Raw genomic sequence first — 13,417 nt, forward strand, 5'->3', positions numbered from 1 at the left:
CCTAAGTGGTTGCAGAGTTGTTAAGATGCTGTCAACCTTTCTGTGCTGCTGCAGTGCACCCTAAGGTGGTACATACTACTGCCAACACCTGTATATTGATGGTGAAGGGAGCAAATGTTAAATGTGGTAATTGGAGTACTAATCCAGTGGGCTGCTTTGATTAGATTCCCTACAGTGTGGAAACAGGCCCTTCGGCCCAAAAAGTCCACACAGACCCTCCGAAGAGCAACCCACCCTGACCCATTCCCCTACATTTACCCCTTCACCTAACACAATGGGCAATTTAGCATGGCCAATTCACCGAACCTGCACATCTTTGGACTGGGGGAGGAAACTGGAGCACCTGGAGGAAACCCACACAGACAGGGGGTCAATATGCAACTCCACACAGACAGTTTCCCTAGGGGGGAATTGAACCTGGGTCTTTGATGCTGTGAAGCAGCAGTGCTAACCACTGTAGCACCGTGCTGCCAATTCACATAACCTGTACATCTTTGGACCATGCTTGTTGGAGTTGTGCTCAAAGAAAGTGCAGAATATTCCATCATATACATAACTTGTGTTTTGTAGATGGTAAACAGACTTTGGGATGTCAGGTGACTTCTCACCACAGAATTCCAAGCTGCCGACCGGCTTTTGTAATATTATTTATGTGGCTGGTCCAGTCCAGTGTCTGGCCAATGGTAACTCCCAGAGTGTTGATAATGGAAGATTTAGCAGATTGAATATGAAGAGTGAGGGTTAAATTTCCCTCTGGAGACGGCCATTGTCTGCTGAGAATGTTACTTGCTACTTAATAGCCCAAGCCTAGATGTTGCCCAGGTGTTGCTCCTAATAGACATGGGCTGCTTCCATTTCTGAGGAGTGAGAGTTAACATTTCAAGTCCAGCATAACTCTTCTTCAGAGTACTGTGGTCTGAAGAAGTTGCACTGGACTCAAACTCAAAACCATTTCTCTTTCTATAGATACTGCCAGACCCGCGAGCTTTTCCAGCACTCTCTGGGCTTGTTTCAGATTTTCAGTATCTGCAATATTTGACTTTTGGTTCTCTCTATGGTCCGGGCTAGTACAAGCCCCTCAATCAATACACACATTTCAGCAGGTCATTATCACATTGCTGGCTGTGGGAGTTTACAGTGTGCTACTTGGCCGCTACTTTCTCTACAATCCTGACTTCTCTGCAAAAGTGCTAGAGTGGCTCTACAGCACTTTGGAACACCCAGTAGCTGTGAAAGGTGCTACCACAAAAACAACATTGAATCTGAGTCAGACTATCAGCACATCACTACCTGCAATCCATTTCTGACATTATATTGACTCCATTTCAAAAGTAGTCAATTGGCTAAAAAATGCTTTGGAACAGGCTGAGGGTGTGACCGATATTATATAAATTCTGGATTAGTGGTGCTGGAAGAGCACAGCAGTTCAGGCAGCATCCAAGGTGCAGCGAAAATCGACGTTTCAGGCAAAAGCCCTTCATCAGGGACTTTTGCCCAAAACGTTGATTTCGCTGCACTTTGGATGCTGCCTGAACTGCTGTGCTCTTCCAGCACCACTGATCCAGAATCTGGTTTCCAGCATCTGCAGTCATTGTTTTTACCTCGATATTATATAAATACAAGGTAAACTTTCTGCTAAAATTTCTCATTGTCCCTGATTTTGCTTTCTCTCTCAATCTACCAATTTTTAAAAAGCTAAGCTGGCATAACAATTATTTCCTAATTAACATATTTCCACCCCCTCCTTTGACAAACTGTGTTCTGCATTGTGGTACTTTGACTTTTCACTTGGGAGTCATGAAAAACGAAGATGCTCACCTGTAATCTACTCTGCTTCTGGATATCTCTTTATAAAGTAAAACCCCAAAGCAGCAGGATTTATTAAGCTGCGAATATAACAGCAATGAGTTTCCTTCCACCCTCCACCCAATGTGTACCTTGACTCTGGCCCTATTGGCATGTTTATTCTGCTTCCTGGCATAGTGAATGCGATTCACCTTCATTTGCAATGCCAACCTCCTTCAACAGCTGACCAGAGAGATTTCCTCATGCTACCACTGTGCCTCCACCTAATGCCTCTTGCTTTGTGCCAATCTGCACGCACCCACACTGGGGCAGCAGTGATTGCACCAGATAAGCACGGAGAACTGAACATTGGCATTCATATAAACCCAGATCTGTGCCAACACTTTTATTACAGTCTACTGGAATTTACTGGAACTGACAACTCCATAAATTTTCTTCCTTCGCTATAGTGAATTTTTAGATCAGATTTCCTTTTATCAAGCAGGTGATTAATTCCTCACTTCAAAGCAATGCTAATGTAATCTTTCCACAACACAATGGGTTCACTTGTGACTCAAAAGGATTTCTCTGCAAGCTTCAATTTTTCTTCCATTCTTCTGTGCAGTGCATGCACAATAGGTAATAACTCTCAGTCCAACACAAGAATCACTCCTCAAAATCCATTCTCTCTGTTTGGGTTTTTCCTTGTTCATTGCGGTGATATTAAAACATCTCATTGTGTGCAGGCTCACTGGCCCCCGATAGCTCCTTCATACGTTGACTGGATAACCCTTCTACACAAGGTCATAGGCCATTTTGCATCGCAGCCAGTCAAACCCTAGTCTTATTCATCACTCGCAGGGGAGTATTCAGCAGGAGATAATGCCCAGTGAGGAGAGGGATCCCAGACTGCTTTACTTCCACTCCAAAAAGGGCAAGGCTGGTGCAGCCCTTGCTACTGACCGGCCAGTTTATTCTCACAAAAACCCAAGGTTCAGATTCCCCAGCCTGTACCACACATTTATTCATAGAACCTTTGCAGGAAGCTATGGAAATCAAAGAGCAGTCACACCCCAGGAGGACACTGAGTCCATTGTGTCTAGCCAGGGCTATTCCACATTACACACATTCCAACTGTGACGACATTTCAAAAATACTGCATTGGACATAAAATGTTCTACACCCGGTGGTTGTGCAAGATACATTAAAGTCTTTGTATTGTTCTCTTAATACAAATTGATCCCATTCCCCACAGAATCCCTACCTTAAATCTCTAAATCTTCAGTTTTGACTGGAGCTCATCAACCAGAAATGTTAACTTGATCTCCCTCTCCATAGATACAGCTAGACTTACCTAGCCCTTCCAAGATTGCGTGTTCATTAGATTTCCAACATCTGAAGCATTTCAGCTGAGGGAGATCTATACAGTGTACGGCTTCACAGGATAATTTTTCAGGTCTTTGCTTGCATTAACAAAACACCTTTAGAATCAATCAATCTATACAACCAGCTTACACTGCTACATGTTCCTCCTGCACTCGGGGGAGGGGTTTGTGAATGATTGGGGCAGGGCAGGGGGTGAACAGGAGAACACAGACTTTACCTGGTGTCCTAGCACCATTATATCAGGTGTGCCCAGAAACAGCAATAAGGGAGCGGCTGTTTAATTTATATTGGCTTCAGTTAACAATACCCACCAAATAAAATTGGACAAACTGCTAGTTTACCAAGTGTGTGTGTGTGTGTGTGTGTGTGTGTGTGTGTGTGTGTGTGTGTGTAAAACATGCACTGCTTTATTGTTTGGTTGATCGGACTGTTTTGTACGTTTGCGTCTACTGTTTCCTCTTTGGTGAGGAAGGGATAGCATTTGGGGTTCGTCCACATTCCCCTGTGAATTGGTTGCAGAGTGGAGGTTTGGCCTTGCCACCTCCTTCCCCTGTAAATTGCTGTTTCTTATAAACTGCTGTTTATTGTTCACTGTTAATATTTTATACAGTTTGGTAAAGTAAATAAAAGAGGAAAAAATAAAACCGGACAACCGTTCACTTAGGATGGTGCAACGTGACATTGCAATCTTTCCACTAGCCTGCCACACTTTGTAACTAGCCCCTCCTGAAAATGTGTTGCTGGTTAAAGCACAGCAGGTTAGGCGCATCCAAGGAACAGGAAATTCGACGTTTCAGGCATAACTAGCCCCTCCTGCACAGTTGCTCATAACATATCACTTTAGTCACAAAAGCAAAACACTGCAGACACTGGATATCAGAAATAAAAACATTAAGTACTCAGCAGGTCAGGCAGAATCTGTGGAGAGAAACAGAACTAACATCTCAGGCTGATGACCTCTCATCAGAAAAGGATCAATTCATCTCAACAGAGACATGCGCTCAGTTCCTCCTCACAGCTACTGTCTGAACTACTGGATATTTCCAGTTTTTTAAAAAATATCATTTTCGGTACAATATTCCTGCAAAGGAAATCAACTTGTTTAAAATTAGTTCTGGATTTATTCATATAATTATTTCAACAATTACTGAAATATTGTTAAGCAAAAAGGGAAAATGTAACAAGCACCCAAAACCATCTTTTCCAGAGGTGGCTTATCATACTTCATGCTCAGACCACAGACCCTGGCTCAGAGAAGACTCATACACCTCAACTGCTGGATGAAAGCCTCTTACGTTTTACACACGTGATCACTACGATAGGAAGACTGTTCAAAACATCAGAACAGAGTGGTCTTTGACACAGCTACCAATTGCTTTTTAAACAAGCTTCTAAAATGTTTACACTCCAACTACAAGTTTTGCACTAACCACCCAGGGACTCTGTTGCAACAGAAAGACAAAATCAGTTCTGGAAACAATTCCCAGTCAGGCTACTGTCCCATCTGTATCCCTGTACCCCATCACCGAAGAGTTAGTGCACGAGAGAACAGCAAGCACGAGGAGTACTGCCGTGGTAGTGATGACCCCCATAGTCTAAACGCTGCACACTCAGCCTGCACTGTGCTAAAGCCTCTGGTTTTGATTTTGACTCAGATGACAGTGTTCACACTGAGCACAGCAGACGCAGCTAATTCCATTTTCTTCTCGAGTCACCGCTTTTCTTTCAAGAGTGCGCCAGAGGGGTAGGTTATGGGGTCAGGAGAGCAGAGGTTTATTCTGAAGTTTGGTTGCAAGTTATTACAAAGCCCTTTTGAACTTCAGTCACAAAATCCAGCAACTCACTGGAAATCCTGTGGTTCCTAGGAGAACCATTGACTCTGTCACGTGTCAATTGCAAAACCATTTTTGATGGTGGAAGTAACATCTCATGGCTCAAAGCAGTCAGAAAAGCACAAACAAAGGCCAGACACTGTGAGTTAGCAATAGGGGCTAAGTATTAGGGACTGCCAGTCCAGTAGTCCAGCCTCAATTTCAAATGTCAGGCTTGGGAGCTTCAAAAAAAAAAACATGACTATAGAATGGAGGATGGGACATCATAACTCATCCCTAGAAATAGGGGCCTTGTTCACTACAGAACATATGAACCTGTCTCACCACAAGACAAGTTGCTGCACACCAGCTGGGCAGCAACTAGGTCACACTAAACACTGCCCATTCTTAAATTGGTTAGAATTTCATACTTTGGCATTATGCTGGGATACACGGGGCTGTTTTCCCTGGGGTATTGGAGGCTGAGGGGTGACCTTAGAGAGGTTTATAAAATCATGAGGAGTTTGGATAGGATAAATAGACAAGTATTTCCCCTGGAGTGGGGGGAGTCCTGAACTAGAGGGCATAGGTTTAGGATGAGAGGGGAATGATAAAAAAGGGACTCATGGGGCAACATTTTCACACAGTGGGTGATGCGCGTATGGAAAAGGAAGCTGGGCTAAAGGTTGAGGAATGACAAAAGAAGGGACGGATGAGCAGAAACAATTGGAATACTTCAGGGAATCAAAGACAGCAGAAACAAAATGTTAAATTTAAAGTCCCAACAAATTATTACTCTCAGTGGGGTTCAGTCACCTCCAACAGGAATAAGGGATAATCCCATCATCACCTGATCAAACACACCCACCTTAAACCTTACCATTTCTAACCTGGTCTATATTTGAAGACTGCATACAGGAATGTCTAACACAAAGTTGAAACTGGGAGCTACATAATATTAAGAGGTCAAAACATTAAGCAAAGCACTGAGTGACGGAGAGCTGAAACAGATAAAGAAAATGCTGGAGAAACTCAGCACGTCTGGCAACAGCTCAAAACACTAATTGCTTTCTTTACCACAGATCCTGCCAGAGTTGCTGAGTTTGTCCAGCAATTTTGGATTTTGTTAATATTGATGGTCTCAGTTTTAAAATTTTCTCTTTACAACTGTCTTAATTGGAGAGCAATTAAGCTCCAGGTCACTGTTTGCTGTCATGGGAGCACTGGCTGGAATCTGGTAAACAGTTTTTTCCTGGGCTTGTTACAGATGATACTCAGTGAAGCTGTGGCAACTGTTAATGTCCATATCCAGCACTGCTAACTCTGGGGATTAGCTCCTCGGCTGCTCATCCTCTGTAGTTTCCACAGCCTCTTCTTTGGACTCCATTTGAGCCATTAGTACCGTCTTCTTGTGAAATCGCTCTGCCCCAGTCACAGTCATGGGGTGCAGAGGGAAAAACCCAGATAGACCTAGCAATTCAAAAGAAAAGACAAAACATTTATACAAAGCACTCAAATGAAGTCCTATTGCCAGTTCTAAATTAACATTTCTCCATTCCCTCTTGTTAAACTAGAAGCCACAGGATTGCCAAGCAATGTCAGAAACTGTTCTGCTGTTGAACTTTGGCTAGAAAACCTTTAAAACTTAGAGAATTAGGGGACAGACCCTTCCTATCCATCTCACCAGCCAGGCCTTTCTGGTGCATCACCACAAAATGCAGCATCCAGCCAGTGCACGGCAAAAATAGAAGTTAGAAATGGTCACATGGTCTATTGAGCCTGCTCTGCCCCTCACTTTGTACCCAGTCCCCATATCTATCAAATATCAGTATCCCAACTTTAAACATATTCAATGATGGAATAACCATAAATATCTGATGCACAGAATTCCAAAGATAAAAATAATTCACTTGAATGATTGTGTAAAAAAAAATATGCAGCCCCTTATTTTGAGACTGTGCTTATGCATTTAAAATCCCCCGACCAGTGGAAACAATCTCAGCATCTCAGAGTCCTAGAGATGTACAGCATGGAAACAGACCCTTCGGTCCAACCTGTCCATGCCAACCAGATATCCCAAACCAATCTAATCCCACCTGCCAGCACCCAGCCCATATCCCTCCAAACCCTTGCTATTCATATACCCATCCAAATTAGCCTCTTAAATGTTGCAATTGTACCAGCCTCCACCACTTCCTCTGGCAGCTTATTCCATACACATACCATCTTCTGCGTGAAAAGTTGCCCCTTAGGTCTTTTTTATATCTTTCCCCTCTCACCCTAAACCTATGCCCTCTAGTTCTGGACTCCACGACCCCAGGGAAAAGACTTTGCCTATTTATCCTATCCATGTCCCTCATAATTTTGTAAACCTCAGCCTCCGACGCTCCAGGGAAAACAGCCCCTGCCTGTTCAGCCTCTCCCTGTAGCTCAGATCCTCCAACCCTTGCAACATCTTTGTAAATCTTTTCTGAACCCTTTCAAGTTTCACAATATCTTTCCAATAGGAAGGAGACCAGAATTGCATGCAATATTCCAACAGTGGCCTAACCAATGTCCTGTACAGCCGCAACATGACCTCCCAACTTCTGTACTCAATACTCTGACCAATAAAGGAAAGCATACCAAACGGCTTCTTCACTGTCCTAACTACCTGCAACTCCACTTTCAAGGAGCTATGAACCTGCACTCCAAGGTCTCTTTGTTCAGCAACACTCCCTAGGACCTTACCATTAAGTGTATAAGTCCTGTTAAGATTTGCTTTCCCAAAATGCAGCAACTCGCATTTATCGGAATTAAACTCCATCTGCCACTTCTCAGCCCATTAGCCCATCTGGTCAAGATCCTGTTGTAATCTGAGGTAACCCTCTTCGCTGTCCACTACACCTCCAACTTTGGTGTCATCTGCAAACTTACTAACTGTGCCTCTTATGCTCGCATCCAAATCATTTATGTAAATGACAAAAAGTAGAGGTCCCAGCACCAATCCTTGTGGCACTCCACTGGTCACGGGCCTCCAGTCTGAAAAACAACCCTCCACCACCACCCTCTGTCTTCTACCTTTGAGCCAGTTCTGTATCCAAATGGCTAGTTCTCCCTATCAAATTTCAGATTGGGGCAACACGGTGGCTCAGTGATTAGCACCACTGCCTCACAGCAACAGGGTCCTGGGTCCAATTCCAGCCCAGGGTAACGGACTGTGTGGAATTTGCAAATTCTCCCAGTGTCTGTGTGGGTTTCCTCCAGTTTCCTCCCACATTCCAAAAATGTGCAGGTCAGATGAATTAGCTATGTTAAACTGTCCATAGTGTTAGGTGCATTAGTCAGAGGGAAATGGGTCTGGGTGGGTTACTCTTCGGAGGGTGGGTGTGGTCTGGTTGGGTAGAAGGGCCTGTTTCTGCACTGTAGGGAATCTAATCTCTCATTCTTAACTCCAGAGAGTAGAGGCCAATTTCCTTTGTCATAGAAAAGCCTCCTCATACCAACCCAGTGAACATTTTATATCAAAAACCAAGCATATCCTTCCTTATATACAGATACCAAAACTGTACTCAATTCTAGGTGTGGTCTCACTAAAGGCTTGCACAAATGGAACAAGATGTTTTTATTCCTGTACGTCACTCTCCTTGCAATAAATGGCAAAATGCAATTTGCCTTCCTGATTAATCACTGTACCTGCATGCTCCCTTCCTGCACATCAGGTACCACTCAAAATCAACCCAAGTCTCTCACCTTTCAAAACTCCACTTTTCGATTCTTACAACCAATGTGAACAACCTTATACTTATTCACATTATTCGCCACTTACCACTGCATTGCCCATTTGCTTCACCTGTCTGTATCTTTGCAACTTCCTGGTGCCCTCTTCACACATTTTCAAAAGACACAGATGCTCACGTTGTTTATTCAGGAAGGAGGGGATCTCAATCAATATAGAGATGGAAAGAAAATGGGCAGCTGCACCCCCTAGTGGTACAGCAGGGAACAGCACCAGTTGTTGTCATTACCAAGTGTGTTGTATACTATTGGCTTAGTTGGCATTGCAGGTGGTTTGCACGATTACCAATACCCAACTATCAAAGAGAGCAGGGGGGTCAGGATGTAAAATGATACCAATGTGCTCTACCAGTGTTAGATGTTGAAATTCCAGCTTCTGAAATAAGAATGGGTGGGTGATGTGGGAAGGAGGCGAGAACTTTCAATATAATTAGGAAGTTAAAAACCCAGGAAACCCTTTTACCTAATAGTTTTTCAACAGGCTTTGTCATGTGCGCCCCGCAGGCCAGCCAATACTTGATCCTCTCGAAGTTAAAACTGACTAATTTCTCATTGAAGATGTTGGGCATCGGGTCATATGAGCCGAGCTGCTCCAGGTATTTGCCATCCCTGGCCCTCTTGTTGTGCGCCGCGACAATTCGATAGAAGGGTCGATTTGTACAGCCGCCCAAAGCTAGGCGTATACACACAAACCCCCGGTGATAGTATTTGTGCAGATTCGAGGCTGAAAAAATAAAGAGATGACACAAATGCTTAAGTGTACATGGAACCAGAATCAGTCACACAGATTATACAGCACTCCACACAACACCTCACGAGTATGGGTGGAGGGTGAGGGCACTAAGCAGTGGCTGAATACAGAGGTCAAAAGAGCAAAAGCTTCAAGGCACCTTTAAACAAAGTTGGAGATATCAGCCATTAAGACAGGCTGCGTCAAGGGTTTGGCTCAGTCAGGAGCACTTTATCCTCCTGAAAATGCCAGAAGACCTGAACAGATAGACACTGGTGGGGTAGGTTGAAAGAGACACCCTCCATCAGGGACCGCAGTGAATAGAGGTCAGTGGTTCAGATGGATAGAAAAGATCCCAGGGTTCTAATGGATGTCAAGATGGACAGCAAGAGTTCTTTAATTATGTAAAAAAAAGAGAGAGAAGCTAAAGTGAACACAACTCACTAAGAGGACAAGGATGGAGAATTAATAATCGGGAGCCAGGAAATGGCAGAGGAATTGAATAAATACTTTCATCATTCTTCACAGTAGAAGGCAGCAATAGTATTTCAAAATTATGAAATAATTAAGGTAAAAAGGAAGAGAGGATATAAATACAACAACTATTACTAGGGGAAAAAAAAAAGAGAAGCTAATGGGACTAAAGACCTGTTGAGATGCATCCTACGATATTAAAGGAAGTAACTACAATGGTAGTGGATGTTCTGGTGGAAAGCTTCCAAAAATCTTTTGATTCTGAAAAGTTCCAGAAGATACAGAAAATTGCCAATGTAACACATTTATTGGAGGACGAGGAGCAATACAAAAAAAGGTAACATTAGGCCAATTAGCCTAACACCTGTCAATGGGAAAATATTAGCTCCCATTATAAAAGGACATAATAGCAGGGCATTTAGAAGTGCTTAATATGAGCAAGCAGAGTCAGCATTGCTTCATGAAGGGAAAATCATGCCTGTGAAATTTACTGACGAATTATTTCAGGTGGCTAGAAGATTGAGAAGTGACTTTATTGAAACACACAAGATTCTTAGGAGACTTGACAGAGTGGACACAGAAAGGCTCTTTGCCCTTGTGGGAAAGTTTAGGACCAGAGGGCATTATCTCAGAAGAAGGTGTCACTTATGTGGGACACAGATTAGGAGGAATTTCTTTCCTCAAAAGGTAGTAAATATGTTAAATATTTTACTGCAGAAGGCAGGGTCATTAAGTACATTCAAGGCTGAAGCATATTCTTAAACCAATACAAGAATCAAAAGGTTTTGCAGGAAAGGGAGGTGAGGATTATCAGATCAGCCAGAATGGCACTGAGGAGCAGAGGAGACTGGATGGACTGATTAGCCTTTTCCTGCTCCGACATCGGAGGGTCTTATGGAATGGCAAGCTTCTCACCTACAGTCCAGAGCTAAACATTCCACCCCAATGACCAAACAACATCAAGTACAGGTTCAATAGTCAATTCAATCCACTGCTTTAATTTCAGATCTACTCTATGTAACTGCCATGTTTAAAATACTACCATTGATGGAAGCAAAGTGTTTATAAAATGCTTGAGAAACAACTGACAACTTTGACAAGCTGCCATTTAACATAGATGGGCCAATGGGCTGAGAAGTGCTAGATGGAGTTTAACTCGGATAAATGCAAGGTGCTGCATTTTGGGAAAGCAAATCTTAGTAGGACTATACACTTAATGGTAAGGTCCTAAGGAGTGTTGCTGAACATAGAGACTTTGGAGTGCAGGTTCATAGCTCCTTGAAAGTGGAGTCGCAGGTAGATAGGAAAGTGAAGGCGGCGTTTGGTATGCTTTCCTTTACTGGTCAGAGTACTGAGTACAGGAGTTGGGAGGTCATGATGCGGCTGTACAGGACATTGGCTAGGCCACTGTTGGAATATTGCGTGCAATTCTGGTCTCCTTCCTATCGGAAAGATGTTGTGAAACTTGAAAGGGTTCAGAAAAGATCTACAAGGTTGTTGCCAGGGTTGGAGGATCTGAGCTACAGGGAGAGGCTGAATAGGCTGGGGCTGTTTTCCCTGGAGCATCGGAGGCTGAGGGGTGACCTTACAGAGGTTTACAAAATTAAGAGGGGCATGGATAGGACAAATAGGCAAAGTCTTTTCCCTGGGGTCGTGGAGTCCGGAACTAAGGGCGTAAGTTTAGGGTGAGAGGGAAAAAGATATAAAAGAGACCTAGGGGGCAACCTTTTCCCCCAGAGGGTGGTACGTGTATGGAATGAGCTGCCAGAGGAAGTGGTGGAGGCTGGTACAATTGCAACATTTAAGAGGCATTTGGATGGGTATATGAATAGGAAGGGTTTGGAGGGATATGGGCTGGGTGCTGGCAGGTGGGACTAGATTGGGTTGGGATATCTAGTTGGCATGGACTGAAGGGTCAGTTTCCATGCTGTACATCTCTATGACTCTATATAATCAGAAAACTGACAGTGGAGTGCTGTGGGATTGGGCAATTGAAGAGTCTGGGTGCTTCATAAAACTGAAGGTGATCCTGGTGCTGAACAGGAAGATGGAAAGTAGAATCATGCAAAAAAGTACATAGTCAACAGCCTTGAAAGGAAGACATGAAGTGGGATGCTGAGGCTGGGATATGTTATTTGGGAGAAAACAAATTCTGCAAAGGAATACAAGTAGGCAGCAATTGGAGCTTGCACACTTTTTTAAGTGGCCCAAGAGAGGCAAGAAAGTTCAGCCCAAGGTTGAAAACAAGTCTAGGAGCTTCTACTTCAACCTGACTGGTCAGCAAAAATCACAGGGTCTTAACGGGATTCATCCGGGGTGGACTGGACAAAATCTGGCCACAACCAGGACTAGACATCAGGCAGAGTCAGATAAAGTGGGAAAGCCAAAATACAGCTGGGAGGATTAACAATTAAACATTTGCTACAGCGTTAAGAATGAGTTTCATGAGGAATGGTCACTGCACAGGGACAGATAGTAATCACCCAGGAGAGAGTTAAGATCTCATGGAGGCAATGGGAAAGGAATGAGGATCAAACATCACAGACCTCTCTATCCCCCAGGGAGAGATATCCAGCAAAGGCAGCATTAATACTGAGGACTAATCAACACTGCAAGAAAAAACAAATGAACTATTACCAAGCTCAAAGCTGGGAGTGAAATCTAACTCAGTCATGGGCACTAAACTTAGAAAGGGATTTTCTGTGTTTATATCAACATACTTACAGAGATGCACCATGATTTTTCTCTTCCAAATTTACACCTGAGGAGAAAGATGAGCAAAATAAACATATCTGGAGACTCCTTGGTTTGTAGTTTTATTAATTTTCTCTCTGAAGTTGCCGATTAGCACCATATAGTTAATAAAACTCAGCAGGTCCAGCAGCAGCACGTTCCAAGGGAACGACTAGACCCCGGGCCGGCCGCCCCCTCGCCCCGAGTCTCCCTCCCTCCTCATTGAGATCAAGGCGATTTTGACTCAGTGTCCCTAACAAAGACCGATTTAGTAAACCCAGGCTCAGGTTAGTCACCATCAAATAACCCTCCTGGGTAAACGTGTTTGTCCCGCTCCCGCTCCCTCCTTCGCGGTTGCTCTTCAACACCTCACACTGCGCGCCGCCATCTTGATACACTCTGACCCGGAAGTGGAATCCCGGAGCAGGCTACGATAGGCTGATGATATCAGTTCACATGGAGGTCTATGCAAATATAGGCATCACGTGTTAAAGTGACGCCGATCTCGCTCGCGATGCCCATCACGTGCAGCAAATTGTGCCCCTCCCCCCTGACCCCGGACCCCAATGACCTCCACCAGGTGACACCACGTGGTGGCAGCCATGCCTCCTCAGACTGAGAAGGGGTGGGACCCCAGACCCTCCCCTTCCCCCAATCCCCCCCCAGCTCTCCCAAATAGTGGTGAGATTTACCTGTGTGTGGACAGTGGAGCGGGAACATC

The 13,417-nt window shown here is 44.0% G+C and overlaps 1 protein-coding gene across 1 annotated transcript; it reads right to left on the reverse strand.

The window, feature by feature from the left end:
* Window positions 1-2,874: 2,874 nt before the first annotated feature.
* On the reverse strand, window positions 2,875-13,094 carry mrps16 (mitochondrial ribosomal protein S16). Its single transcript, XM_060852275.1, has 4 exons — window positions 12,993-13,094; window positions 12,688-12,724; window positions 9,223-9,483; window positions 2,875-6,452 (listed from the first exon to the last, which is right to left on the reverse strand). The coding sequence occupies exons 2-4, from the start codon at window positions 12,698-12,700 to the stop codon at window positions 6,313-6,315; spliced, it is 414 nt and encodes a 137-aa protein (XP_060708258.1). The 5' UTR covers window positions 12,701-12,724; window positions 12,993-13,094; the 3' UTR covers window positions 2,875-6,312.
* Between the last annotated feature and the right edge of the window lie 323 nt (window positions 13,095-13,417).

This window comes from Hemiscyllium ocellatum, chromosome 37 (assembly GCF_020745735.1).
Source record: "Hemiscyllium ocellatum isolate sHemOce1 chromosome 37, sHemOce1.pat.X.cur, whole genome shotgun sequence".
Classification (NCBI taxonomy): Eukaryota; Metazoa; Chordata; class Chondrichthyes; order Orectolobiformes; family Hemiscylliidae; genus Hemiscyllium; species Hemiscyllium ocellatum.